At 61.8% G+C, this 19,923-nt stretch overlaps 1 protein-coding gene across 4 annotated transcripts in view; it reads left to right on the top strand.

The window, feature by feature from the left end:
- The window catches only part of KCNQ1 (potassium voltage-gated channel subfamily Q member 1), a 254,293-nt gene that overhangs the window by 44,915 nt on the left and 189,455 nt on the right, over positions 1-19,923 (top strand). For 3 of the 4 annotated variants that reach the window (XM_087822083.1, XM_087822082.1, XM_087822081.1), the window contains exons 3-6: positions 12,410-12,536; positions 13,015-13,093; positions 13,464-13,560; positions 14,069-14,209. The exons of the other annotated variant lie outside the window; for it this stretch is intronic. In XM_087822083.1, coding sequence (XP_087678209.1) covers positions 12,410-12,536; positions 13,015-13,093; positions 13,464-13,560; positions 14,069-14,209 — 444 coding nt within the window. The remainder of the gene's footprint in view (positions 1-12,409; positions 12,537-13,014; positions 13,094-13,463; positions 13,561-14,068; positions 14,210-19,923) is intronic. 4 annotated transcript variants of the gene reach the window in all.

Genomic DNA, 19,923 nt, shown 5'->3' with positions numbered 1-19,923 from the left:
CCTTTGTTGCTAGTATGTCGGCCTCGCACTCTGTGCTTTTGCTCACTAGTTCTGGAAGCTTCCTTATTTTTTTTTTTTTTTTTTAGGATTTTCTATGGAGATGATCATGTTGTCCCAAACAGTGGGTTTTAGTGTCTCCTTTTCCGTCTCTAAGCTTTTTATTTCCGGTTCTTGCCGGGTTCTCTGGCCGGGCTGGGAGGGCAGCGGTCCTTTGCCCTCTGAGCTCAGGGGGAGGCCTCGGTCTCTCGCCTTGGGATGTGATGTGCCTGTGGGTTTTGCAGGCACCCCTTTTCCGCTGGGAGTGGGCACCGAGTGAGGCCGCTGGGTTTCGTCAAAAGCTTTTCCTGCATCTATTGAGAGGATTATGTTTTTTCTTTCTTAGTTGGTTAACATGGTGAACTGCACGGATTGCTTTCCCAACAGTTCACTAACTCTGACCTATTTTTTTCTTTCTCTTTTTAATTTATCTTTATTGTTGAAAGTATTACAGATGTCCCCTCTCTGACTTCTTAATATAAAGCCCATTTGGCCATGATGCACTTTTTAAAAAATGTATTGCTGGACTTGATTTGCTAACTCTGTGGATAGAATCCGCATCTGTGATCACGAGGGAGGTCGCCTGGGGTTCGTTTGCTCGGAACAGCTCTGCTTTTTGGCGCCAGGTGAGGGGGCCTCACGGAATGAGCTGGGAAGCGTCCCAGCTTTCCAGTTCGGGAAGAGTTAGTGTGCGATGGCTGAATTTCTCCCCTAAATGTTTGACTATGTGAAGCCGCTGGGCCTGGAGTTGTTTTTGTGGCAAAGCTTTTCGTTAGAAACGCTGTTCCTTTTCCTAGATTCGGGGCCATTCTGATGATCACTTTCTTCTTGGGTAACTTTTGAGACTCTGTGTCTTTGGAGGTGCTTGTTTCCACAGAGCCAGAGCCCCAGCCAGATCTGGAAACAAGGCCCCCTTGTGATGGATGTCAGCCCGGAGCCTTAGGGACCGTGGGGTTTGCAGCGTCAGCACGCAGATGTTCGAAGGCAGAAGGGGACCCTCCTCGGGGTCCAGGGAGGGGACACGGGCTGGGGGCCTTTGGCTCTCCATCCCCTGTGCTGCTGGCCGCCCAGCTGGGCACCCTGCATGGCGCAGCCCGGGGGGTGGAGGGTCCACGTGGAAGGTCAGACTCTGGCCATTCCCTTCCGGCTGTGCTCGGGGCCCCGGCCCCTTCTCAGGCAGGAATGCGGTGGAGCCCTCCGCCCCAGCAAGTCCATTTTGTCTCGCACTTTCTCTCTGTAAACTTAGGCCTTGAAACAGTTCAGTCCTCTGAAGCTGTTCACGTATTAGCTGTTAAAACTGCAGAATCTGTGCACAATTTCCTCTCAATCCCTCAAAACGTTCCTGAAATAAAAATACTTTACATTCAACGCCTGTCCTGAAAATCTCGAGATGTCAGAATGTGAGTGAGGCGCCCAGCGGGGACGCAGAGCAGCACCCGGGCGCGCACGCCCACACCCCGTGCGCGTGCACCGGGCACCGCGTGTACTCGCGGCACCCGCACTGTGCACGCACGCTCCCCGCACCCCATGTACACACATCATGCACACGCACTGCACGCGCTCGCCCACAGGCGCACACACGGCCTGCGCTGCACGCACACTGGCGAGCCCCGTCACGCGGGGCCACCTCCCCGACCTCCAGCCGGGTCCAGGCGCCCCCAGCCTCAGCTTCAGGAAGCCCCGCTCGGCCCCACGGCCACGCAGGGCCTTCTCAGCGCTGTGCCCAGATCACTAGAAAGGCTTTGCGTCCCAGAGGCTCTCGGTTTGGTAAACTTCTAGTTCTGGGGAAATTCTTAAATGAGACATTTTTAGAAGCTTGGGCTCCCGGCAGATAAACATTCCGCCTCCCCCTCCCCTTTTCCCCATCCCACCGGGTAGGTGGTGATCACAGGGTGGGACTTCTTTTGGGGTTAACAGCCCGCAGCAGTGGGGTTCCTGGGCTGAAAATAAACCCCACTTAGCCGGCCTGTGGACGGAAATAGCCCGGCCCGGGGAAGACGGGGATTTGCTTTAAATACGTGTAAAGCTAGCTGCCGGGCGGCTAATGGTGTCTGCAGCGGGCACGGGCCTCCCGCTCCCCGCCACAAATTGCAGGGCGGCCAGCCCGGGCCACTCCTGTGTGCGCGAGGCCCCGTGTGGGATTCTCGGGGGTTCTTGGCCCCGAGGCCGTGCAGTGGGGCTCAGGGGGCTCAGGACCCGCTTTCCCGAAAGCCCCCAGTTGCCTTTTCTCTGCTCAGAGCCCTGGGTGCTCCCCCCATCCCGCCGCTTTTCCTGCCCCAGCCCTTTGCTGCAGCTGCTCCTTCGCCTGGAATGTCCTGCCAGCATTTTGAGTCCTGTTTTCAGAGCCCAGGTTTTTCCATGGAGTGGGGAAGGGGTGGACTCATGTTTCCCTGCAAGGAAAAAACAGGACCCTGTCTCGCCACGGCCTGTGGGACCCCCTCCTGGGAGAAAAAAGCTGCAGAGCCTGCAGCCTGGACATCCCCACAGACCCTTATCCAATCCTTGGCTTGACCTTGGAGACAACCTGGATCCCCAGGGTGCAGGAACTGCCCCCTTCATGTGTCTGCAGGGTGGGCTCCCTCTGAGGCCCTGAGGGAGACTCTGCCCCCCCCCCAAGCTTCTGCTGGTCTGTGGTGACCTGTGAGCTGCTTGGGCTTTGGAGAAGCCTCACCCCAATCCCTGCCCTCAAGCTCACTTGGCCTTCTACCTGCATATGCGTCTGTGTCCATCAAAGAGGCCACCAGTCATATTGGGTCAGAGTCCACCCCAGTGACCTCATCTTAACTAATCACATCTGCAGGAACCTTATTTCCAAATAAGGTCACATTCACAGGTACTGGGGTCAGGACTTCAACACGTAAAGTTGGGGGGGACACACCTCCACCTGAACAGTGACTGAGGCGTGGGGAGCAGAGTGGGCCTGTGGAGCAGGGGATGTTGGGGACCACTCTGGTCTGGGCTGTTCTGGCGTGTGAGGTGCATGGCCCTCGGTGACTGTTTTCACCTGTTGTACTAATGACTCCTGGCCTGGGCCCTGGGTTTGGTGTTCTGCATGGTGCCGGGGACTTGCCCAGAAGGAGACAGGAGAGACCCCTGTGCTCAGGCTTCTTGCAAAAAAAAAAAATTATCGGTTTCTGTGACGTCTATGAAAGGGATGTTGGCGATTGCTTCAGTCACCCACACAGCTGTCGATGGGGGTGAGAGGAGGGCGAGGAAATGAATTTACACACACACAATCCTGCTTCACTGGGGAGGAAGCGCAGGGGAGACTGTGGTGGAAACTCCCCAGGTCGGAGCAGGCGTGGTCACGAGTTTACGGAATAGGAGTGTCACCGTGACGGAAGAGTCTGGTGAAGCGCCCACATTCGTGAATGAGAAGGGAATGATCAGCTCAGTTACTAAAAGCCAAACGAAAAAAACCACAAGGTAAAATAGCAAATAGAAAGTAAGAGGGGAAGACATCAGATGTATCCAGTTTTACACTAAATGCGAATGGCCTGGATTTCTCTGCTAAAAGGCAGAGGACCGTTAAAGAATTTTTATTTTGAACAGATACACTGTTCAGAGGATTTCAGTCAAGCAAACAACAGTGGACAGTCAAAAAATAAAGAAATGGCCAAAGCGACGCCAAGTGAGTGTAGACAGAAGGGGAAAAGCAAGGTGGGCAGTGCCAGTGTCTGAGACAAGTCCAGACGAGGCACTGTTTCTGGAGGAGACGTTAATTGTAAAGGTTTATGTGTCAAACAACACAAACTATATAAAGCAAAAGCTGTTGGAAATGCAAGGAAAGGGGAGTTAAATACAATCTCCGTGGAAGATTTTGACAGACCTCTGTCAGAATAGGATGATTCTGGAGGACACAGGATAAGTAAGGATGTGGCTAGTTACACGTTTGTCCCTGTCACCTGCAGCTCCATGATGAGTGTCTGCCAACCTGGCACCTTCACGTGACCCTCCCTGCACACTCGCCAGCCTGCAGCACAGGGAACAGCTCTGCCTGGTGACAGCTGGGCCTACAGGCTCCACGGCATGGCCGGCCGGCCCACGCGGGGCATGGTCCTCGCCACCAGCACCTCCCTGGGGGCTGTGGGGCTTCCTCACAGCTGGTTCCAGGGAATGGAAAAGTGGACGGGCCGTAGACCGAGTCTTTTGGTCAAGCGATCGTCCTAGTAACGGAGACATTTTGTTTCCTTATGCCCGCGGAATACCTGTAACACCAGCCGTTTTATGTCGCCGTGAGAAATAACATGCTTTGAAAAACTGAGATGTAGCCAGCCACATTCTCCGATCAAAACCCAATACAATCGGAAATAAGTGGTTACAGGCTACAAAAAAGGCTCAGCTATTTGGGAATTAAGCAGCGCTCCCCTAAACCACCACCGGGAAGAGCAGATAAACGTGGAGCCAGGTGCCGGCCACGTGGGGTGCTGTGAAAGTGGCCCCTCTGCGTGGCAGGAAGGCACTTCGTGGGCCTGTCCTTCCACGCTGGCTGCAGACAATGGTAATTTTCATACCACAGTCCACGTGGCTGGCTCGTGGCTTTTTTGTGTTTGCAAGTGTTGTCTCTCCACATAGGATAAAATTCCCTCATTAAGAGCAAATAATAAGACAGGAAATATGCATTATATTGTATAAACACACAGACACACGTATTTCTCAAATGCCCGCCCTGTGCTGTGGGGTGGCTGGGGCCCTGTAGCCATTGCTCGGCCCAAGAGAGGCAGGCCAGGGGGACAAGGCCAGGTGTGTTGTGGGCGGCATGGGGATCCTGAGACAGGTCCGGGCAGGGCCCTCCTCCAGGCCCTCCACTGCCCCACCTGTGCTTGAGACCCTGCCCCTCCTGCCCTCCTCCAGGAGGCCACTTCTCTCTTGGGGTCATTCAACAGCAGGGTCACCCCCGCCCACCACTGCCAGCACCTGAGATGGGGCAGGTCGGAGGACACACGGAGCAGGGGGCAGACTCAGGGTCACCGTGGACAGCCAGGATCTCGGGCAGGATGTGGAAGGGCCAGGGTCAAGGCTGTGGGGCTGTACATTCTGGGCGCTGTGGGGCCAAGGGGAAGCAGCAGAGCACAGGGCTCCCAGCTGAAGAGGAGGTGGACTGGGAGACGAAGGTGGGGTCAGCTCCTAGTGGGGTCCTGAGCAGACAGGCCCTGGCCCTGCGCCCCACTCCACCTCCCCACCTCCCCACCTCTGCCCAGTCCCTCTAGCCCATGCTACTGGGAGCACCCGGGCACCTACCCCACCCCAGGCGACTGTTGGGGGTGGGGGCTGCTGTTCTGTGGGGGGTGCGAGTGTGCACGGAGGCCCCAGCTGTGCCCAGCACATGTCACCGGGAGGCCCAGGAGCCCTCACCACGGGCGCGCGGCTGGGAGCAGCTGGCCACAGGCGGGACCCTGAACAAAGGGTGCTTTGAGCAGCCTCCGAGCCTGCTTCGCGCTGTCCGGCCAGCTGACCCTCCGGGAATGCTGGGGCCCGCTCCCTCTGTGGCTTATCAGGTCCCACATGGAGAGGAACAGCTGGCCCCGGAGCCTGCAGGCCTGGCTCTGTGCTGTGGGGTCCCCTCCTGGCCCAGGACAAAGTCAGCCCCCAGGTTTTCAAGCCCACGGGAGGAGGGTAAGCCCTCACCCTGGCCCGGATAGGTGGCCTGGTCTGGCCCCTGTGCCCACCCCTCCTCCAGCCTCCACGCCCGCTCTCTACCTGGCCCAGGAGGCGTCGAGGGGACTGGGAGCTCTTGCACAGGTCCCCCCGGCCATGTCCCTGAGTCAGCCACAGCGGCATCTGTGGGGCCACCAGGGAGGCCACAGTGACTTTTGTCCTTGACACCGATTCTGGTTTCTGGTCAGCCCTGACCCTGAGGCCTGCGGTCCCCTCTACCCCAGCATCCTCAGTGCTCACCCCACGGGTGCCCTCTCCCCCTCTGAGAAGTTAACTTTTCTTAGGCAGACAGCTCGGCGGCCGCGGAGATAGGGATCTGCGCGGCCCCTTCACTGCGCATCAGAAATCCCGAAAAACAAAAACAACTCTCATCCCAAAGGTCAGATGCCACTGCGGCTGATGCGAGCGGGTTTAGCCCCCGGGCCCTCCTGCTATCTGTCACATGTGGTTCGTCGGAGGCTCTGACGCTCCCAGGGCGGCTGAGTCACAGGGCGCCCGCGGCGCGGGCTGGGAATGCGGGCTGCAGACCCTCCTCCCAGGATGAGGGCCCTGATAACGCGGCGGAGATATGGCCTGGACCGCCCCCTTCACCCCGAGCGACCCTGCTGCTCGGCGTTTCGAAATGCTCGAGTCATCGCCAGGCCCCCATGCACCTTTGTGGCCTGGAGAGTGGGCTCCAGATAAGCACCTGCTTTTCTAAATCTTTATCTCGACTCCTGGAATTCCAGGCTGCGTGTCCCCGCGCTGAGCTCCTCCTGACTCGTGACTGGGAGCGGGGACCTTGGGGGGCCTCGGGTGTGTCCGCTGTGGGGGGTGAAGCCCTTGGGGCGGCTGGCAGTGCGGTGGCTCCGTGGGGGACGCACCTGGGGACCCCTCGCCCCGTCCCACCACCCCAGCCTGGCCCTGTGCACGCCAGTCCCGTGTTGTCACCACGAGTGGCCCTCCGCGGCTCATCGCCCGAGCTCGGGCGGCTCATTTGAGCCGGGCTGACGGTTAGAAAGAGGTCTGAGGCCGCTCCAGAGGGACGCTCCTGCCACAGGTGGCCAGACGGGGGACTCAGGGCCACTGCTGCCCCCAGGGCCCGGCCCAGAAGGTCCCGTGCAGAGACCCTGCCATGGCCGGGGCCCCTGGCCGCGATCGCGTTTGTGTTGCGGTGAAACACACACAACAGAAAACCCACCACTTCAGCCACGTGAAAGCGCACGGTTCCGTGGCACTCAGTGTGTGCATGTGTTGTGCAACCACCACCTCTGTCTAGATCCAGAACTTTCCATCACCCCCGAAAGAAACACCGCGCCCACGAGCCACGGCGCCCTGTGCCTCCCCCCGGCCCCTGGAATCCACCGACTTGCTTTCACTTTATTAAAATTGCGTTAAAACACACGTGACATAAAACTCACCGTCTTTCCCAGTTTAGGAGGCAGCTCAGGGCATGAAGCACATTCACCACCGTCTCTCCAGAACTTCCCATCTCCCCAGACTGACGCTCTGTCCCCAATACACCCTCCCTCCTCCCTCCCCGGCCCGTGGCACCCACAACCCTTCTTTCTGTCTCTGTGGACCTGACTCTCTGGGGACCTCCTATGAGTGGGTCACACAGTGTGTGTCCTTCTGTGTCCGGCTCATTCACTCGGCACAACGTCCCCCCGGTCCGGCCCTGTGGCAGGTGGCAGGATTTCCTTGCTCTTTGAGGCCGAGTGAGATTCCACTGTGTGGATTGGCCCCAATATGTGTATCTTTCCACGTCCACGGACACCCGGGTTGCTCCCACCTTTTGGCCACGGTGAGACCTGCTTCCACTTCTTCTGAGTCTACACCCAGAGGTGGGGTCGCCGAGCCACATGGTTGTCCTCCATTTAGTTTTTTGGGACCCTCCATCCTGTCCCCACAGCGGCTGCAGTGTCTTGCGTTCCCAGCAGTGGCGCCCGGGGGTCCAGCGTCTCCAGGTCCACGCCAACACTTGTGTTTGTCTGATCCTGGTCTTTCTGGCACAGCCATCCTGGTGGGTGGGAGGCGGTGGCTCCCTGAGGGTTTGGTTTTCCCCCTGATGACCGGGGATGTCGAGCATCTTTTTGTGGGCTTACTGACCATTTGTATGTCTTCGTGGGAGAAATACCTGTTCAAGACCTTTGCCCGTTTTTTAATTGGGTGTTTTTGAGGAACTCTCTTTAATAAGAATTCTAAATTACACAAATAATACTGCTGAGAGCCACCCCGATGCCCACCACTTGTATTGGCGGGGGTGGTGGTGCTGGTTGGCTGCTCGGACCCTGCGTGTCCCAGTGTCTGCGCTTCTGGCCTCTGGCGGGTGGTAAATGCTTGGGTCTGAACCCCAGTCCTGGTGCCCAGCCAGGATCAGAGGCCGTCCGTGGAGCCAGCGGCAGCCAGGAGGCAGTCTTGCTTCGTCTGAGGGACAGTGGCCGGGCGGGCGAGGTCCTTCGTCTCCTCCCTGATGCGGGCGTGGCCCCTGTCCTCACGTCTGCCGGCCGAGCTCACGGCCATCTCCATCCATGACCATGGGGCACGCAGACCCAGGGCCTCACGCAGAGGGGCCTCGGCTGAGCCCAGTTATCCGAGGGGCAGCCAAGGCAGGTCCCTGGTCCTAACGGGTGTGGTAGGCGGGGCTCCCCTGAGGGCTGGACCGAGATGGTGGAGGATCTGGGGGTGTCTGACAGCAGAGCCACCCTGACAGAGCACTGGGAGCAGCAGGGTGCATGGGTGCCTTGGGCCTGTGGGGGACCCCTAGGCTGGGGCTGCAGATGTGGCCCTGCTGTGTGGGCAGTGGGGAGTCGTGGCCGTGGCCGTGGCCTGAATAGGGGTAGTGGGGCAGGTGGCAGCTGTTGGCAGCTCTGAGTTCACCTGCAGGGCTTGCTTGGGGCCCACCCCTTCCAGGACAGAGACACCCCAGGGCAAGGAGGGTGGCAGGGTCACCCTGTGGGGTCTGGACCACTGAGGCTGAGGCTGGCCCCCCTAACCTCAGAACGAGTAGGGGTGGCCCTGCCATTCCATGAGTGTGCTTTGGCCCAGGAGTGTTGTTCCCTGATGAGGGGTGGCACCATGAGATGGGTGGGGGGTCAGCCCACTTGCAGGCCTCCAGTGTCCACCAACAGACGGTCAAGCCCAGTCAGGGCCCCTGCAGCGGGGCCCAGCCCAGGGTGGCAAGGCCGCTCCTGTGAGCCTGTCCCGCCCTCCCAGGCCCAGGCCAGGGGGCAGGTGGCTCTGAGAGGTGGCGATGGCTGTACAGGCTGGGATGTCTGCCCAGGAGTGCCTGGGCCGCAGGGAGCCCCTGGGGGGTCGGCGTGGCCTTGGCCACGTGGGGCGGCCTGCCCGGCAGCACCTGGGCGGATGGAGATCGCCTGGTCCCTGAGCAGCCCGGCCTCCTTCCCGCCCGGCCCAGCGTGCCAGCAGCCACGTCGAGAGCCCCGGGCCTGGGCCCCTTAGACACGGTGAGCCCGGCAGCCAGCCGGTCTGCTCCGCATTCCAGGCCCAAACAGGATTTGGGGATTAGCATTGTTTGAAATTATTCCTACACCTCACCCTCCGGAGGGGACCCTGCGTCTCAGCGGCCACCCCGCAGGGCAGGGGCAGCTGAGTGCCCAGCCGGGGTCCCCGGGAGCATGAGGCCAGGATAAATTGGGGGTCACGCAGCCGTCCACGGAGATTCCTCACGGTTACTCCTTTAGGGGCTCGCCCGCGGTGCCTGCCGCGCTTCAGACCTGCTTAGGGCGCAGCTGAAGGAGGTATTTAGTGATTTAAAAATGCGTTGAAATAAGAAAAACATCCTGCTAAGGGAATGACCAGCCCCACGGTGTGCGGGACACAGGGAGACTCTCCTCATTCCTATTGTGGAAGATTCTCGGGAAACAGATGAAGGAGGCCGAGTCCCTGCTACCGGGGAGCCCTGGCCGGCCCGGTGGCGGCCCGTCTGTCCCTTCCCTCTTTCCTCCTTTCCTTCCTTCCTCCAGTGTATCCATGTCAAGTGCCCACAGGGTGGACGCTGCTCAGGGGCTGGGCAGAGCGGGGGTGACAGATGAACGTGCCCCCTGCCCTGGGGGGCTCGGCCAGCTCCCAGCCAAGGCCGCTGCCCCAGAGCTGAGGAGAGAGGAGGGACCAGTGCCCACCACGACGCCACAGAGTCCATGCCCGCTTGTCCCACCACCATCTCCACGTGCCCCCACCGACACACTCCCCGGTCCCCGTTACAAGCAAGAACATTTTTGCAAAAGGAAGGCGTCGGCGTTCCCACACCGGGCAGGCCCCAGACACAAGCCGGGCGGCAGACGTGCTGTTCCGTCCCCATGAACGGCACGTGAGCGCCAGCCCGGTGTCCAGGGCCAGTGTCCAGGGCAGACCCGGGCATGGGAACTGGGCCTGCCACGCTCACCCATGGGAACAGGAGCCCCTGCCCGGGCCGGGCTCCCGGGGGAGGGCAGGCCGGAGCCAGCTGCAGGCGGCTGACCCCTGCCCGGCTCATTTTATGGAGCACAATGTCCTCCAGGTCCTTCCACAGCGTAGCCTGTGTCAGGGTTTCCTTCCTCTTTAAGGCCGAGCGATATTCCATTGTGTGGATGGACCGTGTCTTGTTTGGGCTGCTCAGAGTCCCCTGAGAGTCCATAAAAATATCAGGTGGCCTTTTCCTATTTCTGCAAAACACGTCCCCAGGAGCCTGAGAGGCAGGGACGGCGCCGAACCCGCGGCTCGCGTTGAGCCGTGGCGGCCTCCGAGCCGCAGCGCAGCTCCTCCCGCCCGCGTGGGACGCGGCTCCGTTCAGCCGGCTCCTCTCACTGCCCCAGGCGGCGTGTTCCCGCGGCCGCCAGCCTAACGCGCAGTTTTCAGTGGCCTTTGATGCTGGTGTAAACAGGGCCGCGTTTGCAGCTTCCTTTCGGATTGTCCATTGTTCGTGGAAACAATGCAACCGGCCCAGGAACGCAGCCGCTTTTCACGTGTGGACTTTGAAGCCTGCTCTGCCCGCCCCGCTTATTGCGCCCGAACGGCGCTTTGTGAGCGCGTCAGGCTTTTTCACGGATAGGTTCAGGCCACCTGCGCGGAGCCGGTTTTGCTTTGCCGCCTCCTGCCTGGGTTGCTTTTCATTTCTCACCCTCCCCCCCCCCCCGACCCGCGAGAACGGCCGGGACCCTGTTTAACAGGCGCGGAGAGAGTGGGCGCCCCCGCCTTGCCCCCGACCTTACGGGGAAAGCGCCCACGTTTTCCCGCTGACCTGAGGTTGGACGTGGGTTTTTCTCGCGACTCCTGTGACACGGGGGCAGTTCTTCCCTTCCCTTCCCGGTGCGTGGGGTGCTTCTCCCCCGAAAGGGTGTGGGGTTGTGTCAGATGCCTTCTCCGAGCCGGTTGAGGTCACGTGCATTTCTTTCCTTCATTCGCTGGCGTGATGTAGCGATGGCCCCTCGTGTGCGGAACCGTCCTTGCATTCCAAGAACGAGTCCCCTTGGTCACTGTGTAATCGGCTCCGTGTGCTGCGGAACTCCCTTGCCTGGGTTTTAGTGGAGATTTTTTGCATCCGTGTTTTGTGTTTTGTTTTGTGTGTGTGTGTGTGGTTTTCTTTTTCCCTGTGGCTCCTCTGCTTGGCTTTGGTCTCAGGGCGCTGCTGGCCTCCTAGAACGAGCTGGAAGCTGTTCCCTCCTCTTAGTTTTTGGGGAAAGTGTGCGGAGGACTGGTGTGTGGTCCCTAAGTGTTTGGGGAGATCCACCCGTGAAGCCTCGGGTCCGGGGCTCTCCTTCGCCAGGAGGCTTTGATTCCTGGCTCAGGCTCCTTGCTGGCTTCAGCACGTTCAGATTTCCTGCTTCTTTGTGGCCTAGTCTTGGTGGGTTTTGCGTTTCTAGGAACTTGCCCGTTTCTTCCCGGTTGTCCCGTTTTCCCGGCGTACGGCACCTTCCTTTTGAATTTGATGTTACACCGCCTGTCTTCGCTGGTCTTTCTACCCACCCCTCCCTCCCTTCATCCCTCCATCTGTCTGTCTGTCCGCTGTGCATCCGTCCACTGTAATCCAGATGCTAGCCCCCGGCCCTCCAGCTTCCCACCACGTCCCCCGACTACAGACTGGCCTGTGGCGATGGCAGGGGTCTCCCGAGCGACCCGTCACAGCCAACGTTGTCCGTGCCCCTCCTTTCGGGACAGTGTCAGTGAAGCCCTCTGGCCCCACTCCGCTGTCCCCACTGTCCCCGCTGTGGCCCATTTCCCCGTCTGAGCGGCTGTGTCACTTGAGCCCTGTGAAGGCTGCCAGGTGACCCTGGACACTGCATCCTGGCGGCTGTGACGGGGAAGGAGTGACAGTCCCACAGGATGGACACTCTCTAAACCCCAAGTTGGGGTGCACGGCCTGAGCTTTGGGGCTCCACGCTTTAAATGACCACTGACTGGAGACACCTGCCATGCACAGGGTGGCACGTTTCTTGGGCCAGGCAAGGGCACCAGACCCAGAGACGCTCCCGAGCCCGGGGGTGCACGTCCCCTGGGCCTGGAAGGGCCCTGGTCTGGGAGCAGCGGGCCTCGCCGGGCATCCGCTGCCGGTGGACCTGGGCTGGGGCACGGCCAGGTGGGCACTCCGGGGAGCCCGCCCCCCCAGCGGACCGGGACACAGGCCAGTTGCTGTTGGGTGTACCATGGCTGAGGCTCCCAGTGCAGGGACTGCCCGTCGGCGTGGCGGGTCCGGGGCAGAGCCCAGTCTCGAGGTGAGCTCACGGTCCTCTGCCCATAGGAGATTGTCCTGGTCGTGTTCTTCGGGACAGAGTACGTGGTCCGCCTGTGGTCAGCCGGCTGCCGCAGCAAGTACGTGGGCATCTGGGGGCGGCTGCGCTTTGCCCGGAAGCCCATTTCCATCATCGGTGAGTCTTGTCTGAGGTTCCCAGGGAGCACTGGCCACCTGCGCCCTGGGGAGGGCGGCTCTGGCAGGGAAGAACCCCACCCATCGCCAGCACCCCGAGGCAGAGTCCCCGAGGACTGCAAGACCCCCAGGCTGCTTTACCTGTGACAGGGAGGACCCCAAGGCCAGTGGGGTGCCCTTCCAGGTCCCCCAGGGCAAGAGCTAGCCTCAGCGCCCGGTTCCCTGCCCTTAGATGCTGCCCCCAGGACAGGGTTTGGGGGGAGCTGGACACAGCATGGGTGTCTGCCACCCTCAGCGCCCTTGGGCCGGGGATGGGAGATGGGGTTGGGTGGGTTCTACAGGTGCCTGAGACGGGGGGCCGGGGCTCCCACCCGAGGTTCCCTGTGTCCTTTTGTGGGGCCCTGTCCCGCCCCATGGCCAGGCTCTTTCCGCTGAGCCAGCTGCCTGGCTGGTGACGGTGGACATCCGCTGCCTCCCAGACCTCATCGTGGTTGTGGCCTCCATGGTTGTCCTCTGCGTGGGATCCAAAGGGCAGGTGTTTGCCACCTCGGCCATCAGGTATGCTGGGCTCCCCGGAGCTGTGGGCAGCAGGCAGGGGCCTGGGGATGGGACTCGGGGCCCGAGCTGAGCAGAGTCAGGGTTCCAGACCCAGCACGAGCTCTCGCTTGCTTCCTGGACTCAGGCTGTGACCTAACCACCAGGGACCTCAGTCTGCTCACCTGTAAACTGGGGTGATCTGACTGAAGGTGGCCTAGAGACAGGGAGTGAGGGACATGCGGGCCTGCCCCATGCTTGAGGAGGGAGTCGGGGGCCGGGGGGTGCACGCGGTGAGTGGGAGGGCTCACGGCCGGGGTCCAGGGAGGCACCGAGGGCTACAGGTGTGTCCAGTGGGGACGCGCCCGATGGGGACACAGCCTCTCCTTTGCAGGGGCATCCGCTTCCTGCAGATCCTGCGGATGCTGCACGTGGACCGCCAGGGCGGCACCTGGAGGCTGCTGGGCTCTGTGGTCTTCATCCACCGCCAGGTGGGGCTGGGCAGGGCCAGGGGCACGGAGGGGCCGGGGAGGGCAGTGGCCCCCAGCACTGGCGTCCCAGCTTGCCAGTATGATGCCATGCCCACGATCCTTGGAGCTGGGGACAGGGGAGTGTTGGGCAAATAAAAGGACAGGCACACGATATGGAAAAAGGTCCCAGAGGCTCCGAACTTAAAACCGGACCAAGAACAGCCCTGGGAAGGCGAGGCAGCCATTCCTCTCGCCTCGGTTCTGTGAGGAGGGAGCTGGGTGGTCGGTGGAGCCCCTGCCCGCCCAGACTGTCTGCCCAGGCGAAGGCTGGCACCTGCCCGGCTCTCGGAGGGCAAGATCCCATAGGGGTCATTGGCAAGAGTGAGAAATAGGTCATCGGGACGCCGAGTCGGAGGCGTGGGGATTGGCAGTTGGCCGGCCGGGGCACCCTGCGCACTGCCCTGCCCACTCACCTGCCCGCCGACCCCCCGCTGAGCCCCGCTGACCCCCCCGACCTGCCCTCCCCCAGGAGCTGATCACCACCCTGTACATTGGCTTCCTGGGCCTGATCTTCTCTTCTTACTTCGTGTACCTGGCCGAGAAGGACGCCGTGAATGAGGCTGGACGCGTCGAGTTTGGCAGCTATGCGGACGCCCTGTGGTGGGGAGTGGTACGTGGGGCCTTCGGGGGGCGCTGTCCTGTTCGGGGGCCACGTGGCCACTGTCCCCAGGTCTGGGCCTGGGCCGAGGAGGGGGCAGGACGCCGCCCTGTGGGTCCTCGGGCTCTGCTTTCCCGAGACTTTATGCCTCGCTGGCGGGGACTCCAAGCCCGGCGTGGGAAACCCAGTCTGCGCAGAGCTGGGGGCGCAAGGCCAGCAGGGCACTCGCTGTGGGGAGAACGGGGTGCGGGCCGGGTTTCCCACGTGCCCACCTTCCCCGTGGGGCCCAGGTCTCTGGGGCTGCGTAGAACCCGTGGCCCGGGAAGGTGTAGAACAGCCTGGAGCAGTGGCGCGAGCCACACAGGTGCCCATCGGAGCTGCAGGAGGCGAGTGGCCAGGGGGAGCCCCTTTGAGCTGGGCGGGGGGCGGAGATCCAGGCCTGCTCGGGCCAGAGAGAGGAGAGGGCGGCAGCCTGCAAGAGGTGGGCCAGGCCTTGGGGACAGCACAGGGTCCAGGGGAACTGGGCAGGGGGCAGGGGCTGTGCCAGGCCCCGGCTTGTCTCTCCTTCCAAGACAGGAGGCCTCCCTCTCTCCAGGACTCCCCACCCTCCTCCAGAAGGGTGGCCCACCCCAGCTTGTCCGGGCGGGGGACCCGCTCTGTGGTTCTGGGCAGGCACATGCTTTTGCTGCTTGGAGGCCAGGCTCGCAGGGAGGGCTCCTGACATTGGTCGAGTCAGTATGTTTTCTGGAAGCTTCCAACGTGCCAGGCTGCTCAGCGAGGGCAGGGATGTGCTGACCCAGCTCCCCGGGTGGAGAAGGCCCCAGCTCCGGGCCCTGTCTGCCCGCCCGCCCTCCCTCCCATGTGTCTGTGCCCCGCAGGCCCTGGTGGCAGCCCCAGAAGGGAGAGCTTGCCTGTGGTGGGCAGAGGGGCACGTCCTGGTGAGGGGCAGAAGGATCCCCAGGGGACTAGGAGGCTGTGGGCGAATGTGGAAGCTCAGCCGATAAGCGGCGCCCGGCCTCCCGCCTCCTCCAGGCCGCCCCCCACCTTCCCTGCCGCTCCTGGAGCTGCGGGCAGCGAGGCTCCCCGGCCCCCGCCCTCGGCAGGGCGGTGCGCCCACTCCCACACCTGTGCAAACATCCGCCCGCCAGCCGGGAAAACGGCCCCTTTGTGCCCGGCTTGGCACCGGTGCCCTGGCCCTCGCCGTCAGCTGCAGCTCCGGCCTCGGCCACCATGGGCCCTGGCCTGGCCATTGTTCGTGCCGGGCCCTGGGCTGCCCTGGGCCCCCGACACCCGGGCCCTGGGGCAAACGCTCCCATTCATAGCGGCGGCTGCCCCTGCAGCTGTCCGGCGGCCCCCGCGGCGTGAGTTATGGGCTGTGTTCCTGGCGCGTCTCGGACAAACAGAGCTGCAGAAACCGAAGCCGGCGGCCTGGCGGGGCCCTCAGCCAGTGCGCATCTGCGGCCGGGCAGTTGCCCCGGATCAGTTTCCTGCAGCCCGCTCTGCTCACCCACCCCGGGCGCAAGCACCCCTCCCCCTGCCCAGCCCCGGGAGGCAAGGGGCTTCTCCCTAACGGCTGGTGAGGCCACCGCGCCCCTGACAGGGCCACAGGCCATAGGCCACAGGCCCGGCCATTTCTGACCTGCATGCTGGGGCCACCCAGGAGCCAGATCGGCGTCTCAGAGACGAAGGGATAGACCCAACACCGGGCATCAGGGTGCTGGGCCGCGGGGAGGGCCGACCCCTGCATTTCCTGGGAGAGCCAGCCGGGAAGTCCCTCGGGAAGCTGCGTGTGCGGACGCTCATGTGCCCCACGGGCCGTAAGTGCCGTGGGGTGGCCCAGGTGCCCTCCGCCTCTCGGCCCAGCCAGTGTCTGCCACATGAATGAATGAATGAATGAATGAATGAATGAATGAATGAATGAGCTAGCGCTAATAGGCGGTTCGGCCGTGGCATCTGGGACGGTGGGTGTATTTGTCTCCTGGGGCTGTCACCAGAGCCCCAGCCTGGGGTCTTAAACAGCAGACATGCCTGCTCTCCCAGCTCTGGAGACCAGAAGCCTGAGATCAAAGTGTTGCAGCCTCCCTCGGAAGGCTCTGGGGAGGGTCCTTCCTGCCTCCTCCAGCTTCGGGGGGCTCCGGGCGGTCCTGGGCTTGAGGCCACATCTTCTGTCTCTTACGAGGAGACTTGTCATTGGGTTTAGGGCCAACCTGGGTAGCCCTTCCCCTAATCACCATGACAAAGGCCCTATTTCCAAGTAAGCTCATGTGCTGAGGGTTTGGGGGGGACACACATTTCAGGGGGAGCAACACTATTCAGCTCAGCCGGCGGGTGTCCTGGCCGGACTCCCCTCACCGAGCCTCAGTTTCCACACTGCAGCGACGGTGCCCACTCAGTGGCTGGGTGTCTCCTGTCCCCCCACCCGGGGGGGCTGCCGCCTCTGGCTCCCCCACGTTGGTGCCCCGCGCCTGGCCGCTGGGTGTTGGGGAGTATTTAAAACTTTTTTCTTTGCCCTTGGAACAAAATGCATGTGTGTGTATGAAAGTTGGATCGAAGGAGACCGGCCCTGACAAACACGGGCTCCTCTGTCTCGTGCCCCGGGGTCTCTGAGATCAGAGGCTGCCGGGCTTCTGTTTACCCCGAATCTAAATTTAGATTCGTCCCCGCACCTCAGCCACCATGTAAAATAGTCAGACTCCTGTTCACTCACACTCTCCCTCGCCTCGGCCCCAGAGGGCCCTGGCCTCGCAGGCTGCATCGCCTCCGGGCAGAGTGAGGTCAGGGGTCTGGGGGCCGAGTGGGCGCCTGGGTTTGGACGGAGCCTCCTAGACACTCACATGCAAGCCCTGGGTGGGGCAGTGTCAAGACCTCATCTGAAGCTGGGGAAACTGAGGCCCCATGGTCCCAGGGGTGGCAGCCAGGTCCCCCTGCCCAACACTCAGACCCCACCCCCTCAGGGCTCCTCCTCTGCCAGGAGCTCCTTGAGAAGCTGGGAGCACTGTTTAGGGTCCGCAGGACCCCAGGCTGCTGCTGGCCCCCTCACAGCCCTGTGCCTATAGACCATCTAGTGAGAGGTAACTGTGGATTCCGGGAGCCTAGCCAGAGAGCCCTCCCCAAGAAAGGGCATTTTCAGCTGGGCTTTGTAGGATGAGTAGGAGCCTATAAGGCAGGTCCATCTACTGCCCACTGGCTGACACCTGGGGGTGTGGTTCTTACATGGACTTAGCAGGCCTGGTGAAGGACTGATTTTCTCCAGCTCATGTCAGGAGGGTGAGAACTTTCCAGCCTCGGCCTGAGGAAAGAAGCGTGGTCAGCATCAGGAAACACGGGGAGACAGGAAGCGGTGTGGTGACAGAGGTCAGGAGCTCAGACTGGAGCCGGATGTGGGGTGGCATCCCAGCTCTCCCACTGACCAGCTCTGTGGCCCTGGGCAGCTTACCCACCACTCCCCCCCATCTGTAAAATGGGTATAAAATGAGTATCTATTTCCGTGGGTTGTTGGAGAGTGAAGTCAGGGAGAACGCAGAAAGCCTGGGGTGCCAGGCACCCAGCAATGAAGTCTCCACCCCCCTAACTGTGGTGTTGTAAGGGTGGCCCCTGCTCAGGCCCCTCTCAGCACTTCAAGTGTCCTGTCCCGGTCTGGCTGGTGCTCAGCTGGTCCGTGGGCTGGAGGCCGGGCGAGGTCTGGGCTGTGACGGGGCAGCCTCTTGCCTCAGCTTGGCTGCCTGCTTTTCTGGTGTCCCGGTGTGGAGTGGGGGCGGGGGGTCTGGGGGCCTCAGTCCTGCAGGCTCAGTCTCCTACCCGCAGTGGCACCACTGGCACAGTGACTGCCCCCGGCCTCAGTTTCCCCCTCTGTAACACGGTCCCTCACTAAGGGCCTCGGAGCGAGTCTGTCAGATGGAGGTGCCACCCGTGGGAACCTCTAAGTGTCCTGCTCTTGGCCACCCCTCCTCCCTGGGAAGACGGCCGGGATATTTCCAGATGCGTCCGGCCTGTGGTGGTGGCCGTTGGGGGCTGACCTCCTGCCCAGTGAGGTCAAGGTTTCTGGCCCGGCCCCCAGTTCCCGTGGAGGTGGCTCCGGGATGCTGCTTTCTGAGGGAGAGACGACGCTGGTACCTGCCCCAGCTTCTCGGGACAGAGCATGTTTGCGGGGGGGAGATGGGGGGGGGACTGGAAGGTTCTCTAGTGCCCCGTCCTTCGAAATGCGAGTGAAGACACAGGCCCTGGGAGGACACGGAAGGTGCTGTGGGCCCGTGGCGGGCCTGCCGTGTCCGTGGGGCTGCGTGCGAGGGGCCCGGCGCCCGGCGAGGCTGCGATGCCGCGTCCTGTCCCCCCCTCCCGGGGCTGTGGGCCGCGGACGTGCCGACCCGCATCCTAGCTCGCCCTGGTCAGGGGCAAGTTCCGAGCACAGCGGCTATAAAACGGCCCATTCCTGAGCTGCCTGTGTCTGCGAACTCAGGAAAAACAAACAGCGCGGTGGGGATGGGCCACTTCCTCAGAGAGCTGGGAGGGCGTCGTTAACTTGACAAAGAGGGTCTGTGACAGGGTCTGAGGGCCCGGCCACCCCCGGCTCTGGGCGTGTGCTCTCCCTGTGGGGGCGGGGGACACCTGGCCGGGGCGCCCCAACCTGTGCTGGCCAGCCGGCGGGCGGGCCCCGCACCTTCCCGATGGCGGGGGCCCGGCCCAGGCCCACGCGGGACCTGGACGGGGACCCCCCGGGGCTCTGTGTGCTGCGGGGGACGGTCCCAGGCACCCTTGCCTGCCACCCACTCACTCTGCCCCCAGAGCCCTCCAGTGGCCCTTCCTTCCCCACCTACATTAATGTCCGTCATTAATTTTGATAATTTAAAGGGTTGCATTACATGTTAGTTTTTAAAGTGTTTCCTGAGTTTTCTGGCGCCCCTTAAACTTTGTCCCCCGGGCATGGGTGCCTCGCCGGCCTCCCCCACTGCCTGGCCTCAGGGGTCACCCTCCCATGAGGCCCTTGTCAGGAGCTTTATACTCTTAACTGTCAAAGACCCCGGAGAGCATGTGCTTTTTATGGGTTAGATCTATGGATACTTAGCACATTAGAAAACTGAGAAGTTTTTTAATGTTTCCACATTAATTCATTAAAAAAGCAGATGTTTATTATAATATATGTTAGTAATATATGTTTACATAAATAAGGGAACCTTATGAAAAAGTCTCTATTTCCCAGAGAGGCCTGGGCAGTGTCTGGACGCCCCGCCCATTTGCAGCCCCAGATCTGCCATTGCTCCCAGTGCCCGGCCCTCTGCAGACGCAGCTGCGGCCCAGGCGGCACACGTGGGGCGCAGGCCCTCCGGGAGGACACGCTGCCGACAAGGGGGCTCTGGATTCCCCCAGGGCTCCCCTATTTGCCAGCCGGCCGTCAGCCTTGCCTGGGGCCCCAGGGTGGTCTGGTTCCACCCTGTGGTGTGAGTTGTTGGGTCTGAGTGACCCCGAGGGTGCCAGGCTCCACATGACGGCAGTCCCTCTGTGCCACCTTGCCATGCTTGTGCGTGTGTGTGTGCGTGTGGGTGTGCTCTGCTTATACGTGTGTGCCACGTGACCACCACTGACAGGTCTGGGCAGTGGAGGTTCAGCACGGGGCTCACGGGACAGGGGATCCAAGGGAGGCTCCCTGCAAACCTTCCGGGCCTGTGGAGGCTTCTCTCTCTGGCCTGGCCTGGTGTCCCCCAGGGGAGAGGCTGGCTGCCCAGGACCAG

This window comes from Miniopterus natalensis, chromosome 11 (assembly GCF_054644295.1).
Source record: "Miniopterus natalensis isolate mMinNat1 chromosome 11, mMinNat1.hap1, whole genome shotgun sequence".
Classification (NCBI taxonomy): Eukaryota; Metazoa; Chordata; class Mammalia; order Chiroptera; family Miniopteridae; genus Miniopterus; species Miniopterus natalensis.
Note: the sequence above shows the minus strand (reverse complement) of the source record. Positions and strands in the feature narration are given on the sequence as shown.